General features: G+C 35.9%; 1 protein-coding gene across 1 annotated transcript in view; it reads right to left on the bottom strand.

Annotated features, from left to right (window-relative positions):
• Positions 1-18,251, bottom strand: part of LOC113234312 (F-box/LRR-repeat protein 20) — a 28,854-nt gene that overhangs the window by 4,470 nt on the left and 6,133 nt on the right. The window contains exons 2-12 of the mRNA XM_026469614.1: positions 17,214-17,327; positions 14,024-14,107; positions 11,615-11,722; positions 10,026-10,123; positions 8,264-8,330; positions 6,388-6,490; positions 5,310-5,395; positions 3,755-3,937; positions 2,108-2,209; positions 1,296-1,383; positions 290-414 (exon numbers count right to left, since the gene is read on the bottom strand). Coding sequence (XP_026325399.1) covers positions 290-414; positions 1,296-1,383; positions 2,108-2,209; positions 3,755-3,937; positions 5,310-5,395; positions 6,388-6,490; positions 8,264-8,330; positions 10,026-10,123; positions 11,615-11,722; positions 14,024-14,107; positions 17,214-17,327 — 1,158 coding nt within the window. The remainder of the gene's footprint in view (positions 1-289; positions 415-1,295; positions 1,384-2,107; positions 2,210-3,754; positions 3,938-5,309; positions 5,396-6,387; positions 6,491-8,263; positions 8,331-10,025; positions 10,124-11,614; positions 11,723-14,023; positions 14,108-17,213; positions 17,328-18,251) is intronic.

The following is an 18,251-nucleotide window of genomic DNA, read 5'->3' as shown; positions in this document are numbered from 1 at the left end:
ATAACGTCAGGGGCATATTTTGTTCCCTTACACGGGTATAGCCTTTGGCCTCTTGTTTGGTGACGATATACAGCACGATGATGTTGAAATGAAAAGATCTCGTTTTCTCGATTTGGATCCTCTAGGACAGAGTGGACTTTGTTTCTATACCCCTCAATTGACCTCAAGCTGATGCCATGGGTTCCAATTCGAGCACGCACCATGGAGTTTCCATCTCGGAGCCCACCCAACCCACGCCTGCAGTGGGACGTTTATATGGGTTGATAATGGTGATACTATTAGAACTTACCCTAAGTTTCCTAATAGCATTTCTAGTAACGAGTTGGCAGTCGTACAGCTCGATCAGCTGGAGGTTGTGGCAGGAGATCAGGTGTTCCAGAGCTCCGTCTGTCACTAGTGGACAGTTGTCTAGACCTGTGACGTAAAAAGTGTATTTAAAATATGTTACAGGGAAAAAGTAAGCATTCACCACAATCATACATTCCATAAATCACTTTCAACTGAAATAATCATCTTCTTCTTTAGAGTTTAGCGTTTAGCGTTGGCTGAACGCTCGAAATGCGCCAGTGTGGGGGTGTCGTATAGTGAATGTAGTGTCAGGATTGTTTTTCTATTAGCTTAGATATAATTTCAATATATAAAACGGCAACACCGGTATCGTGTTATTTTCCCGCGGTTTAAATCCCTACTGAAATAAATGTAAGAGTAGGGCTGGTAAAGAAAAAACAGCGTCCATGATGTGTGAAATTCTACTAGTTTGTTATAATTATTAACGATTTGTTTGCCGTAGCGCCATCTGTGAGAGATATATGAAAGTTTCTCTTCATAGAAGTGTTCGATATTTGTATTAATAATTATAACAAAGTAATGGAGTAATTTCACAAAAAAAATGAATATCACGGTGTTGAAATATTTTGACATTCAACAAAACTTAATTACAATGATTAAAGTGACATCTCTAGTCAGCGATTGGTAGCTGTAAAGGTACCTCCCTGAGTGTCGAAAAACTTTCATAGATTTCTCACAGATGGCGTTACGGCAAATAAGTCGTTAAAAATCAAAACAAAGGCCTGCAACAAACACATGGAAAATTTCGTGAGGTCCGTTAGTTCGTTCCGTGGCTTAGTTGGTATAGCGTCTGCTGGGAGACGGGTCGAAGTGAATTGTTTCTAAGTGTACCATCTTTGTTTAATTAAGAATTATAGTAAACAAATTGGTTGGACAAAGTATAGATATATCACTAATCCATTTATCCGTCCCTGGTGTGTAACTTAGATAAATTGTAAATATCTTACCAAGCACTGTGAGATGTTCTGCTGCGCATGGCGACATGGATAACTGCTTTATTCCGTAATCTGTGATTAATTCACAGTGGGATAGCGTCTGAAACGAGAAATAACGGAGAACTTGAATCCATATCCGTATTTGCCTAGCTGCCTATTTACATTGCTACTTAGTGGTGTTTACATATTCTAGCAAAACTACACGTTTCTAGGTTCTTTGTCAAGTATTTGTAGAATTTGGATTGAGGTATATTATTGATGTACGGGTCAACGTACATTGTTGTACAACTGACAATGTGAAAAATTTATAAATTATACTTTTTAGAACAATAAAGTTACTCCGTGCTATCGGTCGAGTATTATTTCTACAGCATCTTTGACATCCCCCTGCATCATCTCGCTGATATCACCTGACATATTACTTTACGAGGCAAGCAGCTCGTACATGTTGGTCCTTCGAGCCGGATATAATGATCCCTTCTTGTCTTTAAACAAAGAGATAACCGAAAATTTAAACGTTTTATTAATAGTATTCAAAATTCAACTTTTCGTCTCAACACAAAATTAACAGTAGCAGTAGAGCTTCATTGTGAAAAAGTTTAAGAAAAAACTTTTTCACAATTTTTATTTAATTTTTCACAAGTGGCAGTAGCCACTTCACCTATTTCTGCCGCTATGCAGTAGCATTGCTATGTTCCGGTTTTGAAGGGTCTGAGTGACACTGCAACTGTTATGGACAGGCGTGTCGCTTACCATCAGGCGCACGAATTGTTCATCCTGTCACTCGGTATCATAAAAAGAAACCTGCAGCGAAATGTACTAACCAGTTTCTCAAGCCGAGGGCAGCCCATAGCGAGATGCGTGAGAGTGGCGTCCGTGATCAACACACACTCCTCTAAATCCATTCGTTCCAACAATCTGCAACTCTGCGATAAATAAATAAGAATTTCAGTGTAACATATTATCGTAATAAGTATGACGGGAATCACAGAATAATAAATACAGTACAAATGTTTATAGGGTGGGGTACGTGTGCCAACAGAACGCGTAGTTCAACATACTTGAGCTCAGTCCTTTTCACTGTGTTCGTTATAGTCGTGTCCATTGTCTAGCGCAAAACTTTGACAATAGTAGAAAATTACCATATGATTGCAAAAATGATAGTCTAAAAATATTATACCGCTGCAATATGGTCGATTTTTTTTTTGAGAATGTGTGACGTGCGCCACTGGATCGACTCAAATACGTTTAATGGGATAAAATGGAATATTGAAGACAATAATTCCTCTACGCAAAGGATCGTATAATATAAACCATAGTCGCCTATTAGTTTGACTTACCGCCTCTCAAACAGAGGCTGTGGGTTCAAATCCGGGCGAAATTTAATTTGAAATTTACCATGACCTTTTCCGTGTTGAAACCTGCACGTCGAAAAATGTGCACAACCCTCGGAAAATTTGTGAAGTCCCTAATGGCTCTTCGCTTGGGAGGAGACCCGTGTCTAGTAGTAGGACGCATAATTGGGTTGATGATGATGATGAAACTCTTGATAGTGTTGCCATTTAAATAGTTTCTAATAATTATTTGTCAAACTTAGAGAACATATTACTACTACATTAACCTCTCCATCAAATGTTACTTTAAATTACATAACATTATGCAAAAACCGGATGTTATGTCTTTCTTCGAATTACCCATTAGTAGCAGTAGAGCTTTTGCAAAAGAGTTCGTCCAGGGAAGTACTGCCACCTCACCTATTTTGCCGCCAAGCAGTAATTTAAGCATTAAGGGTATATGGGACAGGCATATAGCACTTGTCAACTTATGTCTCGAGGTGACGGACACAGTGGCAGTTCCCCACAGGTATTTGCTCTGATTGGCACTGCAACTGTCATGGATAGGCGTGTCGCTTACCACCGGGCGCACGACTTGTTCGTTCCGTCGCTTGATAACATGCTAAAAATGAAAAAAAAAATGCTTGTCTTTGTTTTTCTTAAAGAATTATTTAAGATTCTTTTCATATCCTCTATGTTCGCTTCGTTTCATTATATTATATTTTACTTTTTCGTTTACCCCACATTATTTCCGTTTATCTCCACATTTTCCAGACTGTCTGAATAAATTCCCCTTTACCTCGGCAATTTCCCTTCTGCCTCTATAAATTCGAAATATTATTTTTAATATTCGTTTCGATAGCGACTAGTTAACCAGATCCAATAATACCGTTTTTAGTTTAAACTTGGAACGAAAATTTGTAAATTTTCGTTGTTCGTAACCTAATCAATTGGGTTGGGAATAATTTACAAATTGCTACTTGTCTGTACTAATTTCCATTTATCCCCACAAATTTACATCTGACCCACCAAATTCCCATTTGCCCCAAAATGAACTTACCCTAGAAAACCGTCCATTTATCCCTACAAATATCCATCTTACCCACCAAATTCCCATTTGCCCCAAAATTAACTTACCCTAGCAAGAGCCTGAAACCCGGCATCAGTCAGCTGCGAGCACTGTGCCAGCTCTAAAGTCACCAGATCCGGACAGTGAGTGGCCAGCGAGGATAAAGATGCGTCCGTGAGCTGAGTGCAACCTGATACACAGAGGCGACGCATCGCTTGACCCAGTTTTGATATCGATTCGTCCGTTAGACTCTGTAATTAAAACAAGATTGTGGATAAAAGAGACGATACTCGTAAAGACGCATTGAAGGTGAATGCTCTAGTAGTTTTCCAGTCACGGTTAAAATGGAAATTGGGTCGAGTTATAGCTGTGTTTCCTGGTAGTGATGGCGTTAATAGAGTGGCCGATATCAAAACTTCTACAGGAAATGTAGGGGAGATACTTTTTAAAAATTTTCACTTCCTGAAGCAAGTATTACCGGTTGAAAGACAAGCTTTCAACGGCCGACGGAATGTTCACGCATTCATTTTATAAATAGAGCCTAAATTTTGTAAGGACCAATTATTTTAATGGTTTATTTTGCTTTGCTGCAATTGTAGGCGTTTTTCTCTACCTCAACATACTTTAAGCTGTGAGCACCGATTTCTATTATCTCCTGTGTTAAGTCCCGTAAAAAGCATAACAAGGATTTTTTTGGCCACTTGGCTACGGAATAAGCAAAAACTGGTTCAATCCGGTCAGATAGCTAGAATTTTTCTTTGTAAGTATTCTATCTTTGTATCAATAATAAGAATATTTCTGTTCGTGATAACGGATCTGTCTCAATCAGCGATGGGCAGTGGGTTAAAGCCGAATCAATCCGCTCGGATTTGTATCTAAAGCGGTTTTAATGTATTTTTGTAGTTAAAGTTAGTATTGTGTAGTATAATTCCACACTTATTACAAATTTCGACGCAAAAAATCTTTTTAAGGCGCAAAAGAGGCAACAACACGCATAACCCACTTAGCAATCCTTACTTTCACTACTAAGAATGCACATTTCGTATAGATTTTTATGAAGATACGATCTGACGATTTTCAGTGTCGATTTACTTCAATGCGAATCATATATTTTATAGTAATAAACCTCCTCTTGTGACAATTTTCTTCAAGATAAATTTAATTCAGTTGACAAATATATCTATCTTTAAATAAAATATAGCTATCTTTATCGTTTAATCATCGCCGCTAAAACCATGAAACAAAAAATGTTTTTTGTTTTCGTTTGTCGCGCTCAATTTTTAAGTTGATAAAATTATTGTGCAAATGTTTTAAATCAAGCTGTGACTTTGCAGCCATCTTTGGCACTGTGTTAATCTTTTGCAGTCATTGGTCGACGGCGTTCGTGATGACATAAAAATGTGACGTCACGGTGCTCGCAATGTTCGCTACCGTGATAAACTTTTACAATGCTTTTAAAATGCTACGGGAGCAGAAAATAATTAACATTTAATTTGAACAAAACTCGATTTACAACAAATATTTAGTTGTAAATTTACGCAAATTAATAAAGCGTCCATCCATCTCGTCATGGTCCATCTCTGATCTTAATAAATTTATTTAAGCTATTATTGTAAAACTTACATCGCAACCCTGTACATTAAGCACCTCCAAGTCCGGGCAGTGTGTTGCTAAGCAGGACACCGCTCTGTCATTTACGCTTTTGCAACCTGTTAAAAAAATATATAAAACTAAAATATAATAAAGTCATTTGAAATATGAAGGCAGCCTAACACGCTAAATAGATCACAACAAAACAATTGTTCATGGTTCATAGACCGATCGCAAGTTGCTAAAGGCATTATAAAAAAAATAATTCAGTTATTCAAACAAATTCGTTATACAACTTTGGCATACAGCAGTGTTTGCTCGGCGGTATGTTAAAAACAATTTTTAGCTTGATTGTTCTTCGTTTTTAGCAAAACTCTGGTTAGAGCTACACACGGCCACTTTAATAATATATTTTATATATAAAAAATAATATAATAAAATACAAGTTTTAAATTAGTTAACAAATTTATTTATTAAATGCATTTATTAATTACACTTTTAAATTAACAATTTACAAATTAACAAAACAGTAGCTTTGATAAATTGCAGCTTGTCAATGTAAATCAATTTAGTTACAAAAATAGCTATTTTAAAATTTATTTGGTACTCGTCGCGACATTTGGTGTAGCAATAGGTACTAAATACCGGACTACGTTGTGTTATTGGTTCATGGTCCTTTTTGGTTACACGAACTAAATTTTAACTGCGAAATTGCTACGCTAACTGTTTATTATTTAAGAGACAGAAAGACATAAGTGGATTTCGAGATCAGAAGTGTAAGAAACAATTCTTTTATTTTTTAGAGTTTTTGATGCCTTACTGATGACGTAACAGAACGTTCTTGTATTATAAACAGGTAGACGTTTGAACAATAATAAATTATTAAGCTTTAAACAAAACAAGAAGCGTTTTTTCCATAACAATTATTCTTTTTCTGTTAATAAACGAACTTGAAAAAATTCGTAATCCATGAGATATCACTTTGACAGCGACATTTGTTTGTTTACATTTTTGATCTTGAATCCAAACTCAGAGTAGAATAAACGAGACGGTTAGTAAGAGGACGTATTTTTAAGACCATAAATATAATAATTGTTAAAATGTGACAAACCTCTACAGATAAAGCTTTTAAGCTTTGGACATCCTCTAGCGAGAGCTTCTACACCGTTCTCAGTGATTGATTGACACCATGACACATTCACGTGTGTGAGTAACTGAAATAGAATTACATACCCAAATATTAACAAGGAATTTAGATATGTGTGGCGCTATTAGCGTGTTGTCTAAGTTAATATTTTGTTCTAAAAAAAACAATCAACCGATTCGATTTTTGTATCTTTATCAGCCCCACAAATGGGCATAAGTTATCTCTAAGAGAGTTTATAGATAGATTTTACCAGGGGGTGTAAAACTTCTTCGAAACACGACTTTGTTTCACAAATGTTTCTTCATTTTCATTTCACCACAAATGACCAGCACAGAGGAAGTAAAAAAGAAACAAAATAGAAAAAAAATGTGTATTAAAAATATTATCAAACTTAAGTTCGTTTAGCTAAACTGAAGAATGTGTTTCCACGTTATATATTCCTTTCAACAAATTCCGGGACTTCTCGCAACTGACTATATTTGAATATGCGTATTATTTATTGAAATTTGAGTACGTTGGCGATAAATAATTATTTTCTATTAAATATTTGCTAAAAATTATTGTCTCAAAAAAAATATTGTATCGAGTTCTTAGGCTTTCGCGACACATAGGAAATGAAACTATTTTTCCGGATTTAGATCGCGTATATTTGTTTTTTCAAACAAACCGACGTTTCGGGCCCTTCACAGGTCCCAGGTCCATGGGACCTGTAAATAGTTTCATTTCCTAATAATATTGTAATTGTGTTTTTGTAGGTACTTACATACTTTAGCCATTTAAAAAATAAACATGAGACTATGTTTTGGAATATTTAGAAAATAAACAATAAAAAATGAAATTTTATACGCATTGACGAAGCTGTCGTTATGCCCGTACTAAGAAAACGTTCTTTAGGTAGATTAACCCCTTTAATTCCGATCACTGATAATTACAAAACAAAATCATATACAAAACAAAAACTAATTTAAACTACAGATTATTTACATTAAACAAAATAAGTATAAAGATATTTTGTGTGGTGCCAGGTGCAGTAACAAAAGGGTTACTAGGTCAGTATTTGCTGGAAAATGCAACGTTTTTGCAGCACTGACTTCCAGTTTGGACCCTAAGTGATGTAACGGAACAACAATATTTAATGTACTCTTTCTCCATGTTCCATAACTCGAAAATCGTAGAAAAGTGTCATATTTTGCTAATTTGCAATCTATGGTGGTGTTTCATATCATCATTAAGTCTTACTTTATTTAATTTTAATAAATTCTCAAGTTTCTGTTTACCGTAATAAACGTTATGTTACGTTATGTGAGAAACTATGTAAACCTTATACCACTGCAATATTGCCGCTTCTTTTTTGAAAAACTAAGTAAACATCTCAAATTTTCTACGTTCGTCATTGTTCAGCTATTGACCGTTAGATGGCAGCACATTGATTGAAATTTCAATATAATATATCAAAACGACTTTCAACGATAGGCCATCAATGTTAAGTTTAAATTATATTAACAGTCCCGAATTTGTTACTTCTTTTTCAAGTACAAACTATGACCTGTCATTATCGAGGTTTCATAGTGTTAAAAATGATGAATTAAAACTCAACAGTTTTGGAGACAGCGATTCCGATAGTAATCGAGGTTAAAGGCATTTCCATTGTTTCTTTTACAACCATGTACATAAGTGTCATGAATTAAGATTAAATTCTTTACCTTTCCACTGACGAAATATTTTAGAATTTACATTAGCTCATTGTCTGGGCATGAATCAGCTATTTACTCTATGCAAATCAACCTGCGGTGACGATGGTTGAGTCACTAGCTCCTAAAATCTAGAAATATATACTCACTGGGCATCCGTCTGACAGAGATTTGAGCGATATGTCTGTTATGCTAGGACATGAGTCCAAGTTTATCCTGAAAGAATAAAAACACTTTTTTAAGACTACATTAATGGCTAAATAGTTTTAACATTAAAAGTGAAAGTGGCACTAGTCTTTTTTTTAACACTACGTTGATGGCAAAAGTGTTTATCCTTGGGTAGATTTGTGACAATTAATCGCGTCCTTTCAAATTTTTAACAAAAATGTTCTCATTTATTTGCAAAAATAAATAAATAGAAAATTTACATTTTTTTGTTGAATTGATATTCATTTATTTCTTGTGAAATTACTCCACTAGTTTACTATAATTATTAATATTAAGATCGAACACTCAGAAAAAATTCCTTCGATCCGGCCGGATTCGAACCGACGTCTTCTAGGATACCATGCCAGACGCTACACTAACTAATCACTTAATAGCGTTTTGAATATCAATTCAATAAAAATTTAAATACAGTAAATAGCGACATCTCTAGCCAGGGCTGGTAGCTGTAAAGGTATCTAACTGGGTGACGAAATACTTAAGATTTCTCATAGGTGGCGCTAAGGTTAAAAAGTCGTTGAAAAACCAAATACAAAGACATTCGTGAGGTCTGCTGGTGCGTTCCGTGGCTTAGTTGGCATAGCGTCTGGCACGGTATGCTAGAAGACGTCGATTCGAATCCTATCGGATCGAAGGAATTTTTTCTGAGTGTTCGATCCTTGTATTAATAATTATAAATAGAAAATGTTAAACGAAAACGGTGGTAAGTTTGGCAACTAGGGTTTATGGTTGGGTTTTTCGAAAAACGCAATAGCACACATCCACATATAAATAAATTATTAAATTTAAAAACATTTTAGTTGTTAACGGTACTTAATGCAAATATATTATTAATTAAAATTTATTACCCCGTATTTGTACTTTACAAATAACCAGTATAAGAATCTCCCGAGAATGATTCCCAGTAAGACCAATTCGGGAAATGATTTTTTCTAAATTGGTTCCAGTTTTTTTGGGTGTTCTTGGTAGTTGTGTGGCTCCAGTACTCATGGCACAAGGGATTGCCTAGTATGAGACCCGGTAATAAAGTGTAGTTGTCAATTACATTATTATTATCGTTTTAATTCGGCAATTTCACAGTTTAATGACGTACGGCATTTTGATTTGGGGCAATGCCGCGGATATTAATAGAATCTTTGTCCTGCAGAAACATGCTGTTAGGGCAATTTACAATCTGGGCCCGAGAGAGTCTAAGGGTCATATTCCAGAACTCTACTCAATACTCAAGTCAGGACTTGAGTATTGCATTGAGCACTGAAAATCATACTCAAGCCCTTGCCATTAGGGTCGTATTTCCAGTGCTTGAAATCATACTCAAGTCTGCTCAAGTCCTGACTTGAGCATTGAGTAGAGTTCTGGAATACGACACTTAGAGAGATAAGTTTAAAGAGATTAGCATTCTTACACTAACGTCACGGTACATTTATGAAAATGTTATGTGTTTAATTTTTTTTATAAAAAAATAGTGACAAACTTAACATTAATACGAGGAATAAAAATAAACCAGCTGTTCTTGATAGTCGTCTTCACAAAGTCACAAATTCATTTAATGGGCAATACATGAGCAGTAGAGTTTAATCAGTATAAGATTCCAAATGTAATTTACTTACCAATGAAATACAGATTATTTGACTTTGTTAACTAGAGGGAGATTTTGAACCAGGGATACAGCAATTTCAAACGTACCTTTGTAATTTAGTGCACCTCCTGCCTAGAGCTTGACAAGTCTGATCTGTTAGCTTTTTACATTTGTTCAAATTCAAGTCTTCTATGTTGGGGCAGGACTGTAAACAAAAATAAAAAATCATAGGTACAGTCAAGCATACGTCAAGCTTGACACTTTGTACTTTGGACCGTTCTTATCGTAAGCCGCATATAGTTCGATTTAAATAAGCGTCAAGTTGGACGTGCTCTAGACCTTGTACAATATAAACATACTTTTAATCGACTTCAAAAGAATAGAATCATTTAACCGAGGCCGAATGGTTACGTTCGATTCCCGGGCCGGGAGAAATATTTGTATGGAATACATTTATTTCTCTCGTGAGTTTGGGTGTAATTTGTGGTTGTCTATGTGTGCGTTATTATTTTTTGTTTCATATTATTAATGTCACAATATTACAATTCAATGTCAAGGGATAAAATGGTCATCACTAATGCAAACAATAACAATGTACATTAAGTAAAGTAGTATAACTACAGCTTGTCTAAGTTCAACAAAGTCAAGTAAAACAAAATTACAATTGTTTCAAAAAAAACTCATCCACACTGTAGAATTCATTATCCAATAAAAGGAGTTTCAGTCGGGTAATAAACGTTTCGTCGTTTGTAACACTTTTCAGGCTTGTGGGTAGAGATGTTCGTAGTATCGGGAACATTATTACCCGCGGATTTCTCGTTGCGAGTTTTCTCGCGTTTTGCAAAAAGGACGTTTCCAATTCGATTTTTTTATATGTAAACCGATTTTAATGATTCTTTTTTTATTGGAAAGGGGGTACCTCAGTAGTGGTTTCATTTACCTCTAAGGGTGGCTAATTAGGGGATGAATACGGTTTACTGAATTTCCGATAATCGATTTCAATAAATAGTCCGCCATTTTCGCTTTGGACGTTATGGTCGTGTCAATTGTCTCGCACAAAACCTTCAAAATTTAATTTACTAGTTTTGGAGGTTTTATAGACTGTCTTTTTTGAAGACGGAGTAAAATGACATTGGTAGGGTTGCCAGTTTTCATAAAATTTTAAATAGTTATGTAGTCGTTGTCGATAGTTTCATCGATAGAGGTTGTGACAGAAGATAAAATTTTGTCAATAATGAGTGAATTGTGAATTATATGACGTACTAATATTAATACTAATTGTGTTATTGCCTTCTTTATTCTTATTTTGACAGTTGGCCTACAGTAACGAGGTCTTTTTATATATATATACGTTTTAACAAGAATAGCTGGATTTTATTATCTACATTGAATTAAAATGAAAAACTTTAAAAAATGTCCCCTCTTTGCATTGTTCATAAACATAATTCGAAGTACAAGTTCATACATACTTACAAAAATTGACAATTCAAATGAACTTGTGCTCAGTAATTGGATGAATAATGAGTCGAGGATGATTCAAATATCAAGCGTAACCAACATTCAGTCGATAGTCGATAGAATATTTATCGACTGTAATCACTGGCTGCTCGCAAGCGGGCAACACTTTTGCGCTATGAATTGTCATTTTACTCCATCTTCACAAAACACAGACTTTATTTTGTTTATAACAGTTTACCTGTGCTAAAGTCTTCATAGAACCGTCCGCTATACTCTCGCAGCCTCGTAAAGAAAGCTGCCGCAAAAAACCTCCACACCGTTGTGATATGTTCTCTATTACTGGACCCTGGAACAAATAACAATAAAAATATTTTTTTAATACTAGTTATAAAAAAAATATTTTTAACTTGAAACCAGTTTTTTTTCGCAAAAGACATAATTTTTATTTATTTATTTAGGACAACATTTAGTCTTATACAAATCTTACAAAAAAAATATACTAAATTATTCACTCAGTTGTCGATCTTTTTATTCACAACACCCGAATCGAACATCAAACTGTCTTTTTCGGAATCGAACCGAAATGACGTCACAGCCGTGTGATTACTCGAACTTCTCGACCGACAAAGGCTGCAAAGGTTATTTAGAACACAGTTATCGAATGGAAGCTACCGAACGACCTATTGTTTACAAAGTAAGAATGTAATATGAAAGTCTTTTATTATTTGAAATAAAGTCTGGATTTTGTTCAATTTTATTAATTTATTTTTTATGTAAGACTAATGCTCTCGTATATTTTAGGCCTTCTGACTCGACCCCCAGCTGTCACAGAGGGTTTAGTATATTCTACGAATTTAATACGAAATTGAGTTATTAACATATCTGTATTTAGTAGCAATAGAGCTCATTGAGAAAGATATTGTCCCGGGAAGTACTGCCACCTTACCTATTTCTGCCGCCGAGCAGTAATGTCAGCATTATTGCGTTCCGGTTTAAAAGCGTGCTTGTGAAATTACCCGCACATGGGACTTGTCAACTTAAGTCTCTTAGTGACGGGCGCAGTGGCAGTGCCCCTCAGATTTGCGATATAAAGCTCTGAGTGGCATTGCATAATCGCTTCCATTTCGTCACGCCGTAATATAAATTGAGCCCATCAAGTATATAACCAGAAATAGAGACGAAATGTCATTTAATTTATTTGAAAACTATTCCGCCAAATCATAACGGTGACAACTGCACTCCGATTGGCCACACAATTGACGGGTTTCGTCAATTGTTTCACTTCAAATCGACCAGTTCAACTTGAGCTTTGCTATAATGGACGAAAATTGAAAAATTACATATTTAATTATTGATGAAATGTGATTCTGTTTGTTTTGTAATTAGGAGATTTGCTGTTTTTCCCACACCGCCGAACGGAATAGCCCCCATAGTTAGAGATATTATCTTTATTACACTAAATACAGAATATTTTTGGAATATACGGAGACGTACACACAGGTCAGTTGTTGGCGCTGTACTATTCCAGCTTTCTAATTTGTGAGTTCTGCGCAAACAAGAGTTGATATTTAAAAGTGATATAAGGCCCATTTGCCTAATAATAATAATAATAACGCACACACTCACCATAGCCCCGCACCAGGGAAACCCTGTGTCGCGGGTGCCATGGACACACACATAGACAACCACAAATTACACCCAAACTCACGAGAGAAATAAATGTAGGTCATACAAATATTTCTCTCGGCCCGGGAATCGAACCTGGGACCTTTGCGTGGCAGTCCGGCATGGTAACCGTTCGGCCACGGAGGTAGTTGATGAGTTGCCAGGGATGGATTGGATGGTTATTTCGTCTCTATTTCTAGTTATATACTCGGTGATTGAACCTAAATAGACGCGAGATGCACGGGGTGTGTAATAAGATACGTGCTTAAACTGACAGATGACATTTCGTTGTTTAAGGGTTAAATGTCCGTGAGAGTGTACTCGTATATGCTGGAAACACAAGAATCCTTTTGGTTTCACCATAATCGGACAATGACTAATTAAGTACGCGATGAGTCAAGATAGTGAGATTTATGTTTGAAGAGTTAACACACTGTTCATTTCAGAAATATAATATTTACTCGGCATTAAATAAAGGAAATATTTCAATATGCTTTATATAGAAGACATGGACATTTTTAATGGCGCCCTGCCCATGTTCAAAACTAAAATTAGAATATTCATGTTTACCAAAAATTTAAATAAGATTGTATTAAGCAATTATTGCTGTATGAAACGTAAAGTGTAAACCTAATATAGAGTGTTTTATTTTTAATGGGACAGTACGGGAAAATCCAAAAACCATATAAGGTACAAAGAAGCTGTTTTAGGAACCCATTAACTCTTTTTTTGTGACAACATTTTTGGTACATCAAACGGTTCCTAAATTCAATTCTAACCTTTTAGATCAACAAAAACTCCAACATATAAACATAAATAAATATATCTGGATTAACATGACATTATAAGTTTTGAAAATAAAACAAGAATGAGAAACACCTTTAAACTTCAAACTGCCATATCTCGAAAGTGACTGGATGTGCATTGGATCCTTTTTGTTTAACTACGTTTTACCAATTAATAAAAACAAATGTTACAAAACCTCCACATCTCTCTGGAAGTCGAACAGGTCTATCCTCTGCCAGTTGGACCCGTCCAGTGCTAGAATATTCCACAGTTTTGACACCTGTAACAAAATATTTTGACATATAATTTTTGATAAAATTTAACGTCTTCACATCGCGTAATTAGCATGGTTTACATAGACATTCTATCGCGCGTGATAAAGCCATCGTGCGCAATTGAGCGCGCGTGTAAACACCTGGGAAGGAAAAGGGCCGCACTCCAACACGCGGTCTATCCTGCGCTATTAGCCCTTACACGGACGCTCTATCCGTCGTAACTAAAACGAACACGAACAATAGCACGCGAAAGAACGTTAGCTTAAAAAATTCCAAACAGGAAATCGCGCACGATTGCGCGTGCAGGCCTTCCCAAGAGCAAATCTGTACTCTCCTGATCACGCGGGATAGAGTGACTGTGTAAAGGGGGCTATTCAGTCTGAATATCGACTGTGAACTGGCAACCGGTACCATCTCAATTTTCTAGATTTCACCTTTTAATACCATTTTGCACTATTTCATACGGCGTTGCGAGAAATTCCATCACAGATACATTTAATTTTGGTGCCAGAAACCAAATTTCCCGATCACATATTTTTACGAAATTCAGCCGTTAAGCGGCCAGCTCGATCATGTGATTTAATACCGCTGGATCATTTTTTATGGGGTTATGTTAAAGACAGAGTCTATACGGAGCCAATCGAATCTATTGCAGCCTTAAAACTCAAAATTCGTGAAGTGATAAACGAAATAGGCCCACCATTTTGTCAAAAAGTGATTAAAAACTTGACGAAAGAATCGACATCTGTAACTGTACCTTACTTTTTTAATACAATGAAATTATGAAATCATTGTCATCTAAATTTATTGTTTTATTTTGATTTACATAACAATGTTCTTGTTCAAAAACTCTATACAATACATACATACACTGCATTTAGAACTGTGTCTATTAAAAATACAACGAGGAAACATATTTTAAAGTTTTATCAATTTATTTTAATACAAGTAACCAAATTCTTGTTAAGAGTATATAAACAAAAAAATATTTCGATACTAGTAGGCCAACGTAATAATTGCGTTATTGTATTATTAGTAACCATTAGAACGTCGTAACATTCACAAACAGACATTTTTGACAAATTTTACATAATAAATAAATAAATATTAGACAACATCACAAACGTTGCTCTGATCCCACAGTAAGTAGCTATAGCACTTGTGTTATGGAAATCAGAAACAAGGACGGTACCCATTGACTTAGAAATAAATGGACGACGGGTCTAATACAAAAACCACGAAAAAATGTCCCAAGTCAACCTATTTAAACGTAGTGACATGTAAAGGAATATGAAAAAGCTAAAACGTTGAATTTAAATTGTAATGTCATCGCAGCACTGTCTAATTTTGCTTGCTTCGCTGTCAGTCGAACAAACGAAGACTAAAGCGTGAATGACGCTCTGTATACGATTTTAACGCCCTATAAGTTCGGACACTTTTTAGCGCGGACCCGACGTCCATATAATTGTAAGTCAATGACGGTACCACAAACGCCCAGACCCGAGACAATATAGAAAAGTTAGCTTCTACACTGACCTGGTCGGGGATCGAACCTGGGACCTCAGAGTTGGCGACATCATGAAAACTGGTGTGCAAGCCATTCGACCATAGAGGCCGTCAAACATTCTTTCAAAATTTATCGATAAAACTGTCGAGAACAACTACATGACTAATTAAAATTTTATGGAAACTGGCAACCCTGCAAATGTCATTGAACTCCATCTTCAAAAATGACAGACCATATAGAACAGGACCCCGATTCAGAACTCTTCGATATTTTAACCGAATCATTCGACTGGATATCGTTCTTGAATTGAAGGGCAGTTTCCGAGCTATTCAGAACATTCCAGTTAAATGCTTGATTTGGATTCGGATATGGTACCGTTATCCAACAGCTAATAAGGAGTAAGTCGGTGAAATAGATTATAGGAAAATTAAAAGTACACACACATAAAGTACACACACACTCAACATAACCCCGCACTAGGGAAACCCTGTGTCGCGGGTGCCATGGACTCACACATAGACAACCACAAATTACATCCAAACTTACGAGAGAAATAAATGCAGGGCGTACAAACATTTCTCCCGGCCCGGGAATCGAACCTAGGACCTCTGCGTGGCAGTTCGGTATGGTAACCGTTCGACCACGGAGGCAGTTAAAAAATAATAAAATAAAAAATCCTTTCATATACATTTTTAAAACTTTTTAGGCCTAAAATATAGGAATGCATTAGACTTGCATAAAAATAATCAATAAAATTGAACAAAACCCAGACTTTATTTATAATAATAGGAAATTTAAGAGGTTCGTGTTCTGAGTAACGTTTGTAGCCTTTGCCGGTCGAGAAGTCGAGCAATCGTACGGGTGTGACGTCATTTCGGTTCGATTTCGAATACGACAGTTCCACATTCGATTCGGTTATTGTGAATAAAAATGAAAACAAATCGTACGAAAACAAATCCAATTGGTCGACAACAGAGATATATAAGATTCTCAACCGACCTGCAGGTTCGTAATCTCTTTCTTTTAATGATATAATAATAATAATAATAATAATAAATATCTTTATATAAATATCTCCACAACACAATACAAAGAAACGTTACAATAAATATACATTATTCCGTAAGCTTAGAGTAATGTATTGTGGGAGACTGGAGCCCAAACTAAGCAGAGCTTGTAATATGGGTCTCCGGGCACCCAACCCCTAGGATAGTCATGTTAGTAGTAATGACGAAATACAAAGTACTGAGGAGGAAGTAAAAAATAAGTAAAACAAATTATGTGTGCGCGCGTGAGTGAGTGAGTGTGTCTGAGTGCGTGAGTGAGTGTGTGTCCGAGTGTGTGGGTGATTGTGTGTCTGTGTGTGTGTTTGTGAGTGTGGAAGTGTGAGGTTATTTGACGACTTTTAGTAGATTAACGAGGTAGATTAAGGATAACGAGGGGACGAACAAGTTATGACACCCTGAGACACAAGTTGACAAGTCCCATGTGTCTGTACTTTCACCAGCACCCTTATTCTTCAAAACCAGAACGGTTTGGCGGCATTAATAGGGAAGGTCGCCGCTCGTATTCCATGGAATATTTTTCGTTTTTAGTTTCAGTACCTGTGCACATCTGCAGAGCGAAACAACGTCCAGATATGAGAGGATCCTCAGCAGCAGTTCTTTGGGCAGCTTCTTGTTTATGTGGTTCTCGTCCTCACCCGAAAACCGGGTGATCTGGGAAACAAACAAATAAACTTGTTGAAAAATTTTAAAACGACTGCCTCAGGCCCGAAACGACGCACCCCAATAGTAATAGCATATGAGTATGCAATATAGTATATTGTGTCTTAAAAACGGCAAATAAGAAATTACCAAGAAGGGTCCATTAAAAGCCCGAAGCCGAAGGCTGAGGGTTTTGTATTTTTTACCGTCCGTGATACATGCAATGTTTTTCATCATATTTGCGTGAAAATAAATACAATATTTATTTCTTAATTACGGAACTAGCCGCCGGAAGGAGGTTTTAAAAAGGCAATTTGTGTCCTTTTATAAGATGTAATTAATGAAAGTATTACATAGGTTTGCCTTAAAGCTAATTATGCTAATTGACCGGTTCGCTTCAGCGATTGAGCGAGAGTGTTCTCTAAAACGTTAATTTTACTAATGATTCACCGGTCTTTCACAATCACTGTTGCTATGCGGCGGCGTCATTGTGAAGGGTTAGCACAGATAACATCTTGTAAGAATAAATATGGTTCATAACACAACAATTATGGATTTTGCAAGTGGCGGGTTTTTTTTTCATCAAAAGATGGCGAGCTAGCTATTCTTCCATAGATAATACAACTCGAACTAAAATGTTGCAAAAAGCAAACTTGCATACAGCCAAATTTTTATACAGAAAATAATTAAAATCAATTAGAAGAGATTCTTAAAAATAGGTAAGTATTTAAGTAGCATGTGTCTGAATTGCAATTAAATTTTTGTTTAGATAAGATTTTAAGTGAATGTTTTAATTTTGAACTTAAGTATCCTCCTTGCTTGAGCTTGAACCTGACCTACATGAGGAAGAATGAAGAATGTCGTGCTACAAATAAAGATAACACCATAACGACCGTGGTCGTAATGGGAAGAAAAAGGCCCAAGGGCCACCATGCA

This window comes from Hyposmocoma kahamanoa, unplaced genomic scaffold (genome assembly GCF_003589595.1).
Source record: "Hyposmocoma kahamanoa isolate Upper Pololo Valley unplaced genomic scaffold, ASM358959v1 83, whole genome shotgun sequence".
In the NCBI taxonomy this organism is placed as follows: domain Eukaryota; kingdom Metazoa; phylum Arthropoda; class Insecta; order Lepidoptera; family Cosmopterigidae; genus Hyposmocoma; species Hyposmocoma kahamanoa.
The sequence above is the reverse complement of the archived record's forward strand: the minus strand, read 5'-3'. Positions and strand labels throughout refer to the sequence as shown.